The sequence below is a fragment of the Caloenas nicobarica genome, chromosome 12 (genome assembly GCF_036013445.1).
Source record: "Caloenas nicobarica isolate bCalNic1 chromosome 12, bCalNic1.hap1, whole genome shotgun sequence".
In the NCBI taxonomy this organism is placed as follows: domain Eukaryota; kingdom Metazoa; phylum Chordata; class Aves; order Columbiformes; family Columbidae; genus Caloenas; species Caloenas nicobarica.
The window spans coordinates 7,213,087-7,231,296 of record NC_088256.1 but is presented as its reverse complement, the minus strand read 5'-3'; the positions used below and the strand labels follow the sequence as shown (position 1 = coordinate 7,231,296).

Below are 18,210 nucleotides of genomic sequence, written 5' to 3'. Positions count from 1 at the left end.
ATTCAACAGATGAAAGAGACTGTGCTATCTGCAATTTCAAACCCCACCACTGAGTCCATTAGCTTGTTTTTTGAGATTTTGCCTCCAGAAACAACGATTCTCACACAAAATTTTGTCTGCTTGAGTTATATTTGCCATAAGAAACTTGAGAGCAAAAGAACTAGTCTCTTTAGCCACCGAAATGATGTGTTTGGTTAACACTTGTGCTGGCTACAAAAGTTGCACTTTAACAGTGGAAATAATTAATTTAGTTACACGAGTCTATAATCTCATTCTCTGTATCCTTATTGTTGTGGCTATTACAGTATGCTCAATACCAGAGGTTAAAAAATAAAAATAAAGGAAAAAACCCACCACCAACAAAACAAACTCAAACAACTCTATTCAAGAATGATTCAAAGTAATGTGTTTTTTCAAAAGAATGATGGATTTTTAAACTACTGCTTGTTCTAGAGCTGATCCAGAATGAGTAAGTCTCCAGGGACAGTTTACTCCCTAAGGCATGAATGCATGATTAAGCTAAATGTATTCCATAAATGCCTTGATGACATTAAACTAAATTTTTTAAAGAACAGATGGAGAAAGTTAATAAATATTTCATTCTATGATATAAAACTCACTTCTATATTCACAACTTCAGGGATCCCCAGCTTCACAGATATCAATAAGCCTGATGGATTTCTGGCTGCATTCTCATTCTTCTGCCCTGGTGTCTCTTATGGGATCATCATTTCTGCATGCTTGGATTGTTTTATGGGATCAGTGAAAGGCAAGTGACTGTAAATCTTGACCTCTTCTGCTCCTGGATTATATACTTTTATTCTTTGTGACCATAAGTGTTCGGCTCTACACTGAATAGATAATTAAATGACAAAAAATATTCAAAGGGAATTTATAGTGAAAAATTATCACTTGAGGAACTGATGGGGCACAGGCATAACCCAAGGCGATATCATAGAAAAAAAAAGTTCAGAATGGCCAAATAAAACACTGAAATATCTGTGTATTTGTAAATGTCATGAAACACCTATTCACTGGGGGGAAAAAAAAATTACCTGTATATAGCAATTCTATTCAAACAAGATTTCTATTAAGGGAAAACAGTGTGAATTTTGCTTAAGAACTGTAGACCAAGCCTGTTATTCATATGAAAGAACTAATCTTTACATGTGGGAATTACAATTTCTCACTCTCTATATGCCATGAATCTTGTAAAAGAATAATTAGAACTTGCTCCAAAAGGAAAGAAATGCCAGACTTAAAAAATAATTTAGGAAAAGCATTAACAAACATTTTTATACTGCCAACAATCTTCACTGCTTTCTAGAAGAGATTTACATTCCATTATTAATTAACTGTACTGAGTCAATAGAATGACATAAAGCTTGGGAGATATATGTTTAGCACAAACTACGACATTCATGAGAACAGCGTGCATTTTTAGGAAGTTTGATTTAAAATTTATGCGAATGAGTTCAGCAAGCAAGGGCCCAACAAACTACTTCAAAGCATCAAGATCCAGCCGGAAAAACATGACAACATCAGATCTTTGTCATTTCTCAAGCATCTTTACAAACCTCCGCATATACAGTATAAATTACTTCACCTCGATATCTCAATAGTTTGGTGTAGAATTAGCGGGTGTTACTTTTCATAGGACCACTGACAATCTGCCAGACAACGTACGCTTGAGCAATTGCAAGAATTTAGAAGTATCTATGTGGTATATAATTTGTCTTTTTGGAGCTGACTCTTGTGCTACATCTGTAGAATACAACAAGGTCCCATGGTCTACCATTACGAATAAAATAAAAAATAATAGTGCTCTTGTTCCCACTCTCTTTCCCCCAACTCTAACTATCTTTCAGTTTTTGGGTTGCAAATCCCCACGACACTGCATCCAGGGATAATACTAAATGCAGAGTAATGTGATGCTGTAAAGAAATACTAATTAATTCATGTTAGGTCTCATACCACAGAAATTGGTTTCTTTACTTATTGAAAGTTAGGTTAGGTCCAGCTACATTTGTATGTTCAGAATCAGGGCTTTTAAGGAAAAAAAAGTTTCTCATGTTTCCCGACATCCGATTAAAGTGGTTGTCCTTTGACGTCAATTAGAGCCAGCTAAAAAATAAAAAATCATCCTTAATTGCTTTTCAGAAATAAACATCACAGTGTACACTGTCACAGCCAGATTCGATTACCTTTTACAAGAAACAAGGATGCTGGGAACGCGATAAAACTCCAGATCTGCTGAATACGGATGCAGAGCTCTGCTGACAGCCGGGGGAGCTGCTTTTCACAGCAAAGGCTCTTCCTTGGGCTGCAGAGAAAAATGGTTCCAAAAACTGATGCAAACCCCATAGACACATCTAATTATCTCCAAAGTATAAAAATGCTGAAGCTGGATGTTCGGCTGGGGCTGGTTTCGGACTGGCAGCATTTGGATGCTCAGTGCTGCATCCCTGCCGCCACGTAAGAGTGAGCGTGATCATGCACCTATGCTGACAATTAGAGCTACAAAAACCATCTAGTCCTCAAAACCTGCAGACATTTCAATTACATCGCAAATTTTCTCAAAGGTCTTCTCCAAATTTGTCTTACTCCAGGGATTTCATAATGTCTCTGCCCACCAGGTAGAAGAGGAGTCCAGAAAGTAAAACCAGGGGCACCCCCGCCGCAGCGAACATGAACGACCACCCATAATAGACGTGGACAGGTACGTCCTCCAGACACTTCTCACTCCTCTCCAGAAGGATGTACTTCTGAAAATCAGCAGCAAACTCCTTCCACATCACGAAGAGAAATATGAGCAGGAGAAATAAGGCTCCTGGAAAAACAAAGATGCGTTATTCTCTGCACATGAAACACAGAAATAAAACTGAGATAAGATCGCAACAGATTTCCGTCTATCCTTGCAGGTCCTTTGCAGCAAAGCTTAGTGTTGCAGAATTATTATTCATGACATGGCTCCGCAGGTTTCTATGAAAGCCACAGAGTGACCCACACCATGGACACCTCCTGCTCTCACCGCTGGTTCTCGCTGTTACAGCTGGATGTGGCCCTGGAGAAACCATCATGAACACATCATGTTCACAGCAGGGATCTGTATGAGGTCAGCTCTGCATGCCTGTCTTAAAATCAGGTTGGTTTGCCTTTTTTTATTTTTGATTTGCCTGAGATGATTAAGAAGGAGAGACTAAGACTTACTTTTTCCCTTTTTTTATGTCTACCCTTCCAAGTAGTATCAGATCCAATTTCCACCAGAAATGCAAGGATTCTGGAACCAGTCCTGCTGATTCCACCGAACGTGTCACCCGCAGCACTGGGGCAAGCGGAGCCCACGCAGACACCGAAGCAGCAGCTGCAGCTCGTGGCAGCTCCCCTCCATGTCTTGAGTGACCCCTCCTGAACCCCAGCTTTGCAACCAAGCAGTAAAACACATGGCAAGAAGTACAGACAATTGTATTTTGCAGAAAAATAACACATAGTAGAGCGGAAAAGGCACTTAGCCACCAGATATCAAGCTCAGATTGGCTACTAAATAACAGAATAATAAAAAGTATAATAAACAGCTGATATCATGAGGCTATAAAGGCTTTTTGTTGGCGAGTGCAAGGTCAGCATCCCGCTGGGAGAGGGTCCACTCCCCTCGGAGCCCCCCAAGCCTCGCGAGATGCCCGTGACCCTAACAGCAGATCCCCCCTGAGACCTCCCCATCTCCTGTTTCCAGATGTGGACCTGTCAAAGGCCAGCATTTGCACGAAGAGTTCGGTCACATCTGAAAAGCACGTGGCGAACAGGCACCTCCTGGACCTGGGGGCTTCGGTGCCTTCATAGGAACCTCCTTTCCTCACAATTCAAAGAGGTGGTGGTTGGAGGCTGCAGGTCTGGCTCCCCCATGTGAAGCAGATGACAAAAACTAGAGCGGCCCCATTATTATTTACTGTGTTGCATTAAAGAATATATATAGCACATTTTAAAGTTGATATATATTAAAACTAAGTAGTGACGGTGTGATGACAGATCTGAAAGCACTTCAGTAATATCTGATCTTGCTACTTCACAGCTTGAAGCTTGCTATTTTTAAATGGGGCCATATAACATACAGATATATGCACATACACATACATATATGAAAGAAATACATCACAGATTATAATATTTTTATCGTAGACGTGAACAGTTCAAAATTAATTTAGTTGACAAGCTACCACACAGTCCTGTGGATGTGTTGTGGCTTCTGTTGGATTTAATTTCTCCCCCTGCAATTTTTAAATCGAGGGTAGCTTGTACTATATTTAATTATTCTTCCTGGCAGCTTATACACTACAAAATCCAACTCCCATGCTAAGCAAAGGAAGTGGGTAAAGCTTGACATTGATGTATCTGCTTAATGGTGGTGGTTACTGAAACCTCAGTCAGAGAAAGCACATCAGTGTTTAACCATGTTTCTGCTTATAATGGGTATAAGTGCATCTCTGCTATAAACCTCCAGTTCTTGCAGCCAAAAATTAGGCTTATGTGACTGTATAGAGGACTCAAAGTCCTTACTACGTGTAATATAGAAATTGAAGTTACCCGTCCTAAGCTCTCACATCTATTAAACTGCCTCCTATACCCCGAGACTGCAAATTAAATCTTAATAATTAAAAATTGGTGTAACCATGTAAATATACTTTACGTCACCGTATGTTGTTATTTCAAGCCGTTCTCCCTTCCATGGAAAAGTCCTTCTGTTTGCGGGACAGGCAGGCTAGGAGTTAAACAGCAGCTGCGGTAACATTTGCATGTTCATTGAGGTTTTGATACCACTTGAAATTAAGTGCACAAATAAATATTTTACACTTAATATGATAGTTGTGTGCTTAAAATACCAATTATTCTACTATAAGAAAACGATTGCATGTTTAAATAGTCACATGTCCTTTACAAAAGACAATATATTGATAAGAAGGCAATTAAGTCTTTATTACTGATGTAATTTAAAATTAAATTAATTAGATAGCAACTGAACCTTGAAAAGTCCTCTTTTAAAGATCAATTTATATTTCATTAGCTTATAATACCTACCATAAGAGATGCAAATAAAAACGTAGCCCTGGTGGGACAGAGGACACGGTTACAGTTGTGTACTTTCAAATTCTCCTAGTTTTCTTTAAAGAAGCAGGTGGCTTGTGTTGAATTGCCCCATGATGGTTCAGATGGAGTAAGCTTCATTTATGGAAAAAATCAGACTAAAACCTACCATTTCTTACTGAGGAGGGTGTGGGGAAGCCCCGTGAGCGGGTGGCACCTTCCTCGAGCTCACCAGGAGTTGAGGATGGAGAAATGGTCCCTCCCTTGGCCCCAGGAGAAGCACCACGTCTTGGTATGAAAGATTTATTATTAAACAGGTACTGGAGGTGATAGCAGGGCCATGGCGTCTAAATTAAGAACATTTTCACACTCTGGGAAAATGACAAGAAAATGTAAAGGAAGCAGCCATCTTCCCTGGAATAATTAGAGGTGAGCGGTAAGGAGTCCCTGGGATTTACAACATCTCCTCAGCAAGAAAAGAAAAGCAAAAGGGCAAGTGAAGCTGAGGAAGGATAGTGGAAGTGCAGGAAGGGCAGCTCACTGAAAACTGCCCAGCAAAAAAATGCTTCCATGGAACAATCACAAGTATTCGTGAATCTGCCTAAAATCCATCATGCTTTTAGACATTAGTAGACTCTTCATAATGAGGTTATCAGGATGTTTCACTCCCTTATTACCAAAGTAAGTGTTTGGCATTTTTGTTTTAAAATGTTATTTTATTTTGGGTTTTTCATTTTTTGAACAGGTCTCATTTTACTACCTCCTTTTTGGGGCTTGTAGTCTCGGCCATGGCAGAAAGACACCTTGGTTTCCTGCTAGACCCAAATGGCTTTTTATGCACAGATTTCTTCCTGCCTTGGGTAGCAAAATGAAAAACTGAAAAAAAAAAATCTAGTTTTCTGCCCAAGAAACGAACCTCGCATCAGCACACACCCCTGAGTTGCACAACGTCTGTTGGGTTTGGGTAAGTGTAAGTGAAGATCTTATCAAACCAGACCATCCCCACACTCCTCTCAGCATCCCTGTGGTCTCTACCACTGGAAATTCAGCCAAGTGGTTTCTTCCTTTCTCTCCCTTTGCCTCTGGTCATTAGGATGGTATGGAAAAAAATTAACTGAGAAACACCATCTCAATGCTGATGAGGTCAACGGCGTCTTCTGGGGAGGGGCTAATTGCAAGAAAATTGAAGTGAGGTATTAAATCTTTCTCCTTCGTACACTTCTAACTGCAGGACAAGAAACCCCAGTGTTCCACCTCCCCCTCCCAGGAGAGCTGCACCTTCCTTGTGAGTAAATTGGAGTCAGGCTTTTTCTTTCTCCTTTGCTTTATATCCTTGTGACACCTTTATAGCTGCTAATTGTCGGGACAGGTGAGTGAACTCAATCTTTGACTCGTCTTCTGAGAAAGCTGGTGAACTTTCGTGTAATCCGCTAATTACGAGAATACTGAACTTTGACTCATTCGCCTTTCTCACTAGTTGCCTCTTAAGGATGTTAATAACAAGGAAATTGAGGGATGACCTTTAGCTGCCCTTCCATAGCTGTCAGCCTTTACTGCACGTGGGGAGCCTCAGATTGCCAAAATGGAGATGTTTGATTTGGGAAGAAGAATGTGAGCACAAAATTCAGCACTTCAACCCACAGGACCAGCAAAGCTGGCCGTTGTTTTAAGGCAGTCGGCTCACACTGAAGAAGAGGTTGGTCTGAGCACACATGGTGCTCCTCTCACACCACGATGTGGCTCTGAAAGCACCGGAGAGGCTTCGTGATGCCTTTGCCCACTGGAAACAGCCCCTGGCCACAGCAATGCTGGGGCTGCAGGGCAGTGCAAGCATGTCCCTGGGTGCCACACAAGTGGGGATGCTGGAGAGGCAGCACCAGGACCACAGCAGGTGCAAGAAGTGCAGTCTGTACATGGTTCGTCATGTATTTATGCTTTCCAGTGTAAGGCAAGCTGATAACAACCTCTTCTTTAGCTGCTTAGCATCACTTGGACATGCATCCTTACTGCTTGATTTGAAAACTCACCGTACACCCACGCTTTGCCTGTGCAAAGCTCCTGAGCAGCCACCTCACCCCTCAGCAAGCCACCAGCTCGAGCTCAGGTCATTTTTTTCACTTAATCCTACAGCTACAGAGCTGGTCTGAATGTTTTAGGACAGCACAGCAAGATCAGCGATTGCCCTAGGTCTGGATGAAGCATGTGCTCACTCCTGAGCTCGGGCTCTGAAGTGTCCAAAGCAAATGAAAACCGAGGAGCACAAGCACAGAAAACTGAGGAGCACAAGAAAAGTTGTCTCAGCAATTCAAACAGTTTCCAGAAGCTGCAATGCAGCATTCACCCAACCCTCTGGGTGACATTGTACTGATAATTAATCATATTGTCATCTGACTAGTGAAACAAGGGGACAATTAGTCACCAGTCAGTAGCTGCCCCTCCCTTGCAAGAGCCGAAGCTAAATCCGAGATTGCAAATGTTCAAAGGAGAGCAGTGCGCCGACTATTTGCTTGTGTGACTTGGACGCTTTTGGGAGCAGGCTGGCTGGGATAACTGCTCAGCTGGCGAGGGAGATGTGCAAATACGGCAGCAGTGATGTCACACGGGCTCCGGCTGGATTTCCCGCGTCACCCAGCCGAGGAAATCGGGGGGATGGCTCCGGTCCTTTGAAAGGGCTCTCAGAAACACCACTCACTGAGCACGACATTCGTTACGGTAGCTGGCAGCCGGTCAGATCTGTCCTCTTGAAAGTACAGAAAATAAAAGGCATCTCAAGAGGAAACCCAAAGGGATCTAATTGACCGATAAGAATCTTCACCCTAAGGCGCTGAATTCCCCCAGCAACAGAGAGGCACGTGTCGCTCCTCGAGCTCGTGTCAGGCTGGTCGACCATAAATGCTCTTGGCAGCATGTGTACACCGATATCTTTAGAGCCTTTTGGTGGCAAACGTTGCATCACTTTGCAGTGACTAATCAAGGCTGTGATTTCATGACCTCGGCGTGGGCTGCTACCAAAAGGGGCAGCAGGAGGTTCTGGACAGAATAAAGCTGCACATAAAGGATACTCTGAGAGACCAGGGCATCTTGCAGCCGTGGTGCCCCATCCTGCCATCCGACTGCCAGACCACGTTCCCGCTCTACAGATTGCCAGCGCTTTCACGCTTCCTCAAGGAGAGATCCTTTCTGCGAGGGAGGTTAATTAACACTGACCCGCAGGCCATGATTAGAAGACAAGAGACACTTTCTCCTGCATCATCTCTCCACATCCTACTATCCAAAGGAAAGAGACGGCTGGGGAGTTCAAGCAGTATTAAATCTATCGTTCCTACTGCTTAGTACAATTGTGCAAAATATTTTTAGAAGGGATAGTGAGAAAATAACCACAGATGGATGCATCCGGAATCCATCAGGAAGCCTGTGCCAAGCTGGATCCAGAGCTCTGAGTTCAGGATCCCCCCAAAATAAAAGGATCAGCTGAAACTCTAAGCAAACTTTGCTGAAAATGCTGAAAATTAGATTGAAAATATAGCAGGAAGTCTTTTCTAGCTGAACTCGTTCCTCCTAATGACAGTTAATAACAATGATTGCTGTTCAGATTGAAACTGCATTAATACAAACTCCGATTTAAATGGCAGCATCTTTGTCTAATGCCAAGAGGTTTATGTGATGCATAATCAGCTCTTCTAAAGAGTGTCACATTCTATGCCCCAGCCTTTTAATCAAGAAGTAGTCAAATAAAGTGCAAAAACAGTGAAAAAATGGAGTACAGTGATTCAATAACACTTGACACCCCTTTCCGTGTAATATTTTACTTATCTTGCCAGTGTCAGAAGGTGACTGATCTCAGTTTTTCCATTGGGGCTGAAAGTTGAGAGTTTTGAAGAAGTAGGGCTTTATCTGAGGTAGCCGGTGTCTCGTCAGAGAGGATTCAAATATTCAGCCCTAATCTCACAAGAAGAGATCACTTCAACACACGCACATGTCCAGTGGCCAACACTAAGCAGAGGGCATTGGTATATAGAGATCAAATAGCAAGACGTCTAGCAAATGCAATCCACAGGTGTAAAACCGCAAGAAGTTTGCCTTTAGAGGAATTAAGAGCAGCCAAGCATTTATTAAACTATGTAAGAGAGAGAGAAGCAGATGCCCGCAGGCTTGCTGCCCTCACTGCGATATCTGAAGACCTGGAGGCAAATGGAATTAGCAGAGGCAAGTAGGGCCATGTGGATTTAGTGCCTTCCAGATTTTTTAGGCAAATAGATAGATGGCATCTAGCTTCATTTTAACAAGCAGCTCAGCTGGTATCACATGGTTAATTATTAGCACATCTGGAGGAGATATGGATTAGGAGGGGAGCAATAAAATGGATAGGGAGCTAAACAATGGGGGAAAAGACTGAAAGGTAATAATGGTGAGACTGGAAGGAATTTAGGTGGAGTTCCTCCAGAGTCCATGTCAGGACATCTCTTGTTAAAGATTTCCATCAATGTTTCTGGCCCCAAAAATCTTGGACACACTCAAAGCCCAACCTGGAAGAAAAGACACTGGTTTGTGTTTAATCCATGCCGTGTGTGAGGAAGCAGGACCCGGCGTGGGATCGGTAATTAGGCAGTGGTTTTGCAGAGAAAGGCCTGACTTCATTATGAAGTTCTTCACCTGGCATGGCTCAGCTGAGCTCCAGCCTTTAGCTGCTCGAGTAACATAAAAGCTTTTTTCCGAGTTTGAGTCACTGTCATAAATCAAGTATTTCTACTAGTTAAGCCGGTTATTCCTTTGCAAATATAGAAAAGGAAAAAGCCCAAGTGATAATTCGGTGGAATCATTTGTAATGGCAGTGGGAATAATGAATAAATGCCTATCTTTAATTCATTTTCCTGCTGTGCTGCCGCTTCATCTTTTCAGGTTTTATTAAGCCTGCCCTCCCATTTTGAATCGCTGGGTTAGCCTTTCATCACTCAGCGGGTTTTGAGCTCTACCAGATGTTAACAGCAGCGATGGGAGAGTCCCGAATGCAAAGCCTGACTTAGGGGAACAGAGCACGGCTGACTGCTGCCCAAGGTTAACGCAGCTATAGACTTCACTAAAATAAAAGGCTCTGCCCCTCTGCATTGCATAGGAAAAAAGAAAAAGCATTTTTCCCAAACTCCAGCCTCCTTAGGCCTAAGGACTATCTTGCTAAAGCTTGACTAAGCACAGAGGTTTATTTCCAGTGGGGGAGAGGGAAATATTAGATCAGTGCAGCTCCCATCAGAGCCCCCATCTCCCCCGAGCAGTGCCCCATCCCTGGATGTCCCCCCTTGCCACTGCACCCCTGCCCCAGCTCGATGCCATTCCCCAGCTCAGCAGCTTACCCGAGGCCAGCAGGAATCCGCCACCCACTTTGTAGGAGCGGGGGCTGACAAAGGGCACCCCGCACACCAGCAGCAGCCCCCCCACCAGCCCGGTGGCGACGGCCAGCATGATGAACGCCGTCCAGAAGCCTCTGTACACTGCACGGGCAAAAAGAGTAAAGTTAGGAGAGAGAGAGAGGGAGAGGGGAAAGGGAGAAGGACAAAAAGAAGGGAAAGGGAGACGGAGGAAAAGAAGGGAAAGGGAGATGGAGGAAAAGCAAAAAAAGAATGGAAAGAAAAAAGAAAACAAGATAAAAGAAAAAAGAAAAAAGGATAAAATAGAACAAAGAAAAAGGGAAAAATGAAAAAAATTAAAAAGGAGAAAAGGATAAAAGGAAGAAAAAGGAGGAAAAAAGGGAAAAATGGGAAAAAAAGGGAAAAAGAAAAGGGGAAAAAAGAAAAAGGGAAACAAAAAAAAGGGGGAAAGGGAAAAAGGGGGAAAGGGGAAAAAAGAAAAAGGGGGAAAGGGAAAAAGGGGAAAAGGGAAAAAAAGGAAAAAGGGAAAAAGGGGGGGAGGGGAAAAAAAAGGAAAAAAGGAAAGAAGGGAAAAGGAAAAAGGAAAAAAGGAAAAAGGAAAAAAGAAAAAAATTTTAAAAAGGAAAAGGAAAGGTGTTTTTCTTCACTTCATGCTTAACTCCTGCTTCAGCCACACTGCAAACAATAACCTGTAAGCTGCTCATATCGGGCAGAGCTGGAGCTCCTGCTTTGCCAACTCCCTGCCTGGTGCAGGGGGCAACGTGCCCAGAACTGGTGCAGGTTCAGGTTGAATGTCATGCCCTGCAGAACCAGACAGGAACAAGCGCAAGGTGTTGGAAAGGTTTCCAGGGAAGGACACCACAAAAAGGGGTGAGAATAAAGGACACTGCACTTAGCTGTGCCTGGGGGGATGGAGCTTGGCAAGAAAGGAGAGAAAATAGGAAAATTTGGAGAGATGGAATCAGACCATGTCTTTGTTTCATTTTAATCAACACTTACAGAAGGTGCCAGGTTCCTGGTTAAAAATAAAGGTGGGGGTTTTGTTAGCAGGACTGCACAGAAAACAGGAGCTGATGATTTCTCCCATTAATAGCCATACTCAATTTCAAGTCAGAGAACAGGGTGAGAGAACCGCTGCCTCTTCACCCACTGAATGTGGGGGTTTTGCTGTGACTTCAGGCAAGCACGCCAGCCAGAGCTGAGCAAGCTTGTGTCCATCATCACGCGAGGTGGGACGTTGCCATTTCAATCTCCAGTAGCCAAGTCTCTTCCAGTCATGGCTGTAAATCTCGGCCAATGTGGTCATCAGGCATAGACCCTCTGATACCTGCTCCCCGTTCCCCTGATTTATCTGACTCTTTGGACCACTGCATCTCCCTCTCCCCGTTGTTTTTCAGAAGTGCTAGTTAGAGAGATTTAAGCTGAGCATGAGCAAGTGGGTAATGCTGAAATGATTCACACTTGAAAGAAAAATGATACAGAGAAGATGCGTTTTACTCATTTGAAACCATTTTGTCAAGAGAGCCACTTAGGGAGAGATAAGTATCTTGAACTCTCCAAAACCACAGAATTCATTTTCATGTTTAACCTCCCGTCACCCATTTCTCTCAGGGAGCCTAAGAGGATGCAGATAAGGCAGAATTATCTCTGGAGCAGGTAATAGCTGGAGGACTTCTCTTCTTGGACGGCCTCCTGTTTTGTCATCATTTGCATATGAGGATGGACCGGTTTGCAATAAAATGAGTGTTAACGACAGAAGCATCGGCTCTCTGCAGATGGTTTGGGGTGGGGCTGGTGCAGCAGAGGAGCCCAATGCTCCCACTGCCCTAAAAGTGGGTGCTGAGACATCCTCATCTCCCCAGGGATCACAGTGGGGGGGTGATGGGACCCCCTAGCAGATCCCCCCAGCACCCTGGGGTGCAGTTCCCATCCCCAGCATCTTTCCGAGACCTGATGGGCACATCGGAGACAGCTGATGAGGGCTGACAGGCAGGGACAGATGCCTCCCGTGCTCTTTATTTGGTATGGAAAAAAATAGTGCGTTTATCAGCAAGATCATTCAGAAACTTGACGTCATGCCTGCTTCTCCTAAGCAGAAAAATCCCCACCGCTTAACCCGCATGTGTGCTGCGCACAGCTTGCGACGGACTCCTCCTTCTGCCATCGACAGGTCCCTCTTATCCATTTTATAGTGCGGCATGTTCCCTGAGGCAAGAATCCTGCACAGCACAGCAAAAGAAACTATCTGCTTTTCCTCACATGCTCCTACCGACAATTTTTTTTAATTAATTCCTCATAAAAAAAATATAAAAATTTTAAAAAAAAGGTACTGCTAAAGGCTAAGGAAAAGGTCAAGATGTTTGTTTGTGCAGTATGTCTGCCCCGGATCCCTGGAGGCAACACCAGAGTGATGCACACTATTTAAAGAAATCAATTCATTTCAAAAAAAGATCATTGAATTAATTCTAGCTGCTGCCACTAATTTAGCAAATTAGAATTCCTAACAGCAGCTGAATCATTACAGAACTCTGAAAATACAGAAAAACATAAATAAAAAGGGAACCAGTTGAAAGGAGAGCTCTCCAACTGCGTCGTATTTGGTGTATGAAAAATAAGTCAGTCACTTACGTGGATCTTCTAACAATTTGGTCTTTAACTGATTTTCCAGTGTTTGTTTATTTTGTCTTGCAACAAATCAACACCAGAGGTCTCTCAGGAAGCCAGACTCTGGAAATGACTCAACACCGGACTGCCACAGGCCTGCAGCCCAGCAGAAATTATTTGTGTTTCTTGCCCATGGGGTCTGGATCTTTGCCTCCAGCTCCTCCCAGCCAGCCAGGAGGTGGGAGAGGGTAGAGGATGGATTTAGCATCCTCCCTTGCTCACACAAGCAGGCACCGAGCACCCAGCAGAACGGTACATGGCTCACGGCCTCTATGGAGGAGAGAAGATGTAGGAGAACATCTCGATGTGCTCATGGCTTAGGGCGGTCAACTAAGCAAGGGCATTTTGTAAAGGAGCTTTCCAAAAGCCTTGGTCATGCTCGGCCACATGCATTTGCAGCACTGACACACATGGCAAATCTCTGCCCGGTTGCTTGGGAAAGGAGCTGCTGGGGGAGGAGGACAGAACCCACCTGCAGTTGTGTCATAGGAAGGATGGGGAAAAGGTCCGAGAGCGATGGGCAAGGGAAAGAGGTAGCCATGCATGCAGAACTTGGGGTGAGCTTGGCTGGCTGAAAAAGAACAAGAAGAACAAAAAAAACTGCTTTCATTTCCTGCAAAATCACAGTTACAGTATTCAGATGACAGATGTTTTATTCTGCAAAACCTACAAAGCCCTCACTGAAGGCAGAATGCTGGGGAGTAAAGAAGGATAGTAAATCCTGGTTTAGTAAGGAAAAAAAAGAAAAAAAGAATTATGAGAAAGGGGAGATATAACAGGATCTGAGACTGCTACCCATACATCTTCTCATCTTCATAACCTGAATCTAAGGTGGACATAAATCATGAAAGACAGAGCAACTGAAATCAGTGTAAATATTCCCCTTGCTGGTTTCCTCCAGAAAATGTACCGGACCACGCAGAAGGGGCAAAGGTATTTGGGTACCAGAACAAGCCACCTTACAAGACTTCCAGTTCGTGAGAAGGGAAAGCACAATTAATATGGAAGTGCCCCATCAATATTAATACCACTGAGGCTTATCATGATTAACTGTAATAGAATGAATGTTAAATGAATTAATTAATGGTTGGCCACTTATTTAAATATGTTCCCCAGCTCAAAGGAACACTTTATAATAGGTGGACATTAGTTCATGCTAAATTGACTATGGGATACCTATTGAATTAATTATTACATCCATGAGAGCAGCAAATTAATTTGCCATGATCAATCCTATTATAATAAATACCTGAAAAAGTATTACAAATTTGCCAGTTATCAGAAAGAGTCATTTTACTTCAGGTAATGTTATATTATATCATGTATTTCCATATAATGTAATTACATAGCAAACCCCCTCTCTCAAGTCTGTCCTTTTCTATCAAAAAATTTCCATGTGAGAAATCTCACGTTGTTCCATTGAATGGTGGCTGTAACTGCTCCTGCAAGGTTTTACAGGTCAAGGACTGGGGAACAGCAAAGTCATTTGAAATTTTAATCACTTCAGAATAAATTTATTGTGGGAACCTGCATTATTTTCAACCAAATGCCCTACAAGGTGATCACACTGCTCCATTGGCTTGTAAGCATCTGTGAGCAGACCGAAGCCACCATGAGCACAAGGCCAAGGCTTTCACAGTGTTTAAAACCTTTGCAGAACTTATTTAAAGTCTCTTTTTCAACCCCATAAGATTTTGGAGGTGATATTTTAAATGGCATCAAGAGGTTCCTACATTTTTGTGGACAACTGTCTCCTCATCCCTGGGAGCCCTTGTTGTGCTTGTTTGCGATTCAAACCGCAAGCGAATGCTGCAAATGTGGCATGGTGGCATCGTACTCACTGTACCAGAAGGTCCAGATGGTCTCTGGGTGGCCCTCGCCGAAGAACCAGCACCGCCAGAAGAAGCCCTCGTGATGGAAGGTGAGGATCTCCTTCCTGACCTCTGTCAGCGTTTCAGCCTGTGGAGGAATGAAAGCTCAAGCTGATACAGGGATGACCATGATGGGAAACACATACTTTTTGCTTAGACGGTTGTTGCTTTCGATTTTTGCACAGGTTTTCATTTGTTGCTTGAATTGGTTCTGGAGGGGTTGAGGAACACAGAGACAGAGGTTGTCCTTGACTTTCTTTTCTATCAGAGCTATAAAATGTTCTGACAACAAATCATCTAGCAGACCTTCACAAAACACTTTCTTCTCCAATGCTTTTAAACTACTGATCACCAGAGCTGGACACGTATGCCAGGCAGCAGAGCACTCTGGGTGTATTCTGATTCTTAAACACTTTCCTCAAGTAAACATTATTGCTGTTGTAAGCAGCAGGAAGCAGGCTGATTACCAGGTAAGCAACTTCAGGGGTGACCCAAAGCAACAGTTCAGATGTCCTAGCTGCTCTGCAGGATCCATGTAAGGTCTGTCTCAACCCCAGAAGAAAGACCAACTCTAAAAGACCCAGTGAGTCTCTTCCAATCGCCAGCCCAAAGGTTTCCTTCCTTTTCTCCTTCTACTGAGTCCAGAAGTTATGCTAAACTTATGTGAGAGACAAATTACTCTGCCCACACCAGTTTTCTCATACACCACAATATGAATATTGAGAAATTTTCCTTTTTAGGAGAGTCTACTTCAACCTGTAGATCAGTGAGCACAAGGCTGAGGTCTTTCCAGAATAAAGGATATTTAAAAGTCGAGTGATGGACTATTTACCAAAAAACCTGATTAAAACTGCAGCCAAAATAAATTTTGTCTTTATCATATACAGTTTGGCAAAGGAGACATGACTGCTACAAAATTACATTTTGTGGAGGACGGAGAAACTCCATGCAGGGGTTGGACCCTTGAACTGGAGAAAGGAGGTGGGACTCAGTGGGGAGGTCCTAGAAGATACTTTTTCTCTTCTCGAGGTTTTTATGCATCAAGCTATGACCAATTCCAGAGCTCCGACCTGATGCTCCTTCTACTTTCAAGATAAAATACCAGCTGTGGCAACGGTAACATGCAGCCCTCAAACTTCATCGGCTGGTGGCTCCGACTTAGTGCATCCATGGCACATTTAATTGCTCGTTGGTAGATACTCAAGACCATCCTTATCTGTAAGGGACAGGATTTGCCAGTTTAAGAAAGGGCAGAGAAGGTAAAAATACAGCCTGCTGTACAAAACCACTAACTGAAACGGAGATAATAGAAGCAGTGTGTGAAATAGAAATAAAATCGCTGAGAGGAAAGAGTAAGAGCGGTTCCTACTTCTGGCCGGCACTTGTGAAGTGTCTCTGTCTCGGTGACAGGCACACCAGCGCTTGGCCAAGAGCGTATCTGAAATGTTTGAGATGCTTATTCATATACTGCAGTGCCACATCTCTAGTCTCTCCACTTGAAAAGACAACAGCACAAACAAAAACTCTGCAACAATTAACATTGTCATTTCTCAAGTGCACAAAAACTGAGCGCTCTCCTCCGTCCGTGACACTCTGCCGTCTCCAGGGTTTTACCGTGCCACTTTAAACAGTAAAGACAGTGTCTTCTGCCAGGCAGTTTTTCTATCATAATTCTTTTTTTTCAATAGAGAAAGTCATTTGGAAACATGACTCAAGCAAACAGTGCCCTACATTTGATTATGGGATTCTGAAATGAAAGAAAATATTTCTTGCCGGCATCATGATGCTTACCCAGTGTGACTCACCACACCAGAAAAAAATCAAACCTAATTGGATTGAACTTTGAAGTTCCGAAAATCTGCACACAACAAGGATCTTCCTGTCATTTTGTAATTGAAACCACACACTGATCAGTGCAAAAACATTTTTGAAGAGTGGGTGGCTCAGGGAACTGATCTGGTTGTTATTTCATTGCAGAGTTAGCTCATAGCAAGTGCAGCTAAAATCAAACTTTCAAAAGGATCCACAAACAAGTGACATCAGCAATTAGCAGTAAAATACCTAATTGTCCTTCGAAAATTACATTTCTAGCTAACTAAAAACCGATATAAATCTCAATTTTAAAATGTATAGGCCTGTTCTAGTTAGACAGGCTGGAATTCTTTTCTACTCTGTTCTGCGTCTGATGTTTGCTTTTGTTTTCTGTCTGCGCTGTAGTCACATCACTGCTAATGCTAATGATTGCCAAGTCCTACACTTTAAAATATGAACTATTTTTAAGTGAAGAAACTACAGAGAGAGAAATCTTTTAACGGCAGTTATCAGGAGATACCTTTTGTCTTCAGAGGCAAATGCTGTCAACAAGTAAAGCTCTTACATTTTTGCTTTTCATTCCTTAATGCTTGTATCTGCCAGATTACAGAGGTGCTGTCTTTGTGTTTCCTAGATGCATTTCAGTCAAAATGTTAGATACTGTGGAAATGCTGGTTTGGATTTTAAAGTTAGCTCAGGCTGACACTTTACATTAGCAGGTCACTTTCAATGAGCATAAATATTATCACAGATTTAAAAATTTAAAAATATATATGTATATTTAAATAATTTAATTCTTCCAAAGTAAGACAAGATTTCAGAGTTTACCTCCCCGGTCTGCAGGGTGCTGTTCCCATGCTCAAAGACACCGCAGGTCTCCGTGGCGAGAAGCCAGTAATCCGTCCCAAAAGCGACGAGGAAGAACAAGACGCCGGTGCCGCCAAGGAGCCCGGCTGCGAGGGCGGCTACGCCGGCCTTCATGGGGCAGCAAGTAGGCAGCAGAATTGGAAATCAGAAAAGAAGAAAAACCCCGAAGTTTCCAAGATCACTGGAAGAGAGGGACGAGAGAAGTGCTATTTTTAGATGGGGATAATAATCTCCTCCTGGCTGGTGTGAGTTTCAGTGGGTGGTGGGGACAGGACTAATAAAAGCCGATGACCTGGTGTAACCAAACAGCTGCGGCGTTAAGGAACATGACAAATAGCTATTGAGACAGAGCAGGAAGATTTCCAAATAAACACACGGCTCTTCGTTTCAGGAGAGCGGTGCAGAGAACCTGCAGGTCACGGCGCAGAGTTTTTAAAACCCTGTTTGTGCGTGAGATTAGCAAAGAGGTTGAGCTTGGCTTGAGCAAATCTGAACTCGAAGATCTTTACCATGTCACAGAGTTCGCAGTTTCTGCAGCCATTGCTGTGAGATAC

The 18,210-nt window shown here is 43.1% G+C and overlaps 1 protein-coding gene across 1 annotated transcript; it reads right to left on the bottom strand.

Moving 5' to 3' along the window:
• Positions 1–110: 110 nt before the first annotated feature.
• Positions 111–17,903, bottom strand: LOC135993279 (transmembrane protein 182-like). Its single transcript, XM_065643005.1, has 5 exons — positions 17,618–17,903; positions 14,948–15,065; positions 13,579–13,677; positions 10,428–10,565; positions 111–2,830 (listed from the first exon to the last, which is right to left on the bottom strand). The coding sequence occupies exons 1-5, from the start codon at positions 17,768–17,770 to the stop codon at positions 2,601–2,603; spliced, it is 738 nt and encodes a 245-aa protein (XP_065499077.1). The 5' UTR covers positions 17,771–17,903; the 3' UTR covers positions 111–2,600.
• Positions 17,904–18,210: the final 307 nt, after the last annotated feature.

What these genes read in the sequence shown, in the direction of transcription:
- LOC135993279 (XM_065643005.1), bottom strand. Translation starts at nt 17,770, where the DNA reads ATGAAGGCCGGCGTAGCCGCCCTCGCAGCCGGGCTCCTTGGCGGCACC. An exon ending in GCACCCTGCAGACCGGGGAG is followed by an intron (nt 15,066 to 17,617) that starts GTAAACTCTGAA and finishes ATTCCTCCACAG; the next exon opens with GCTGAAACGCTGACAGAGGT. An exon ending in CATCTGGACCTTCTGGTACA is followed by an intron (nt 13,678 to 14,947) that starts GTGAGTACGATG and finishes GTTCTTTTTCAG; the next exon opens with CCAGCCAAGCTCACCCCAAG.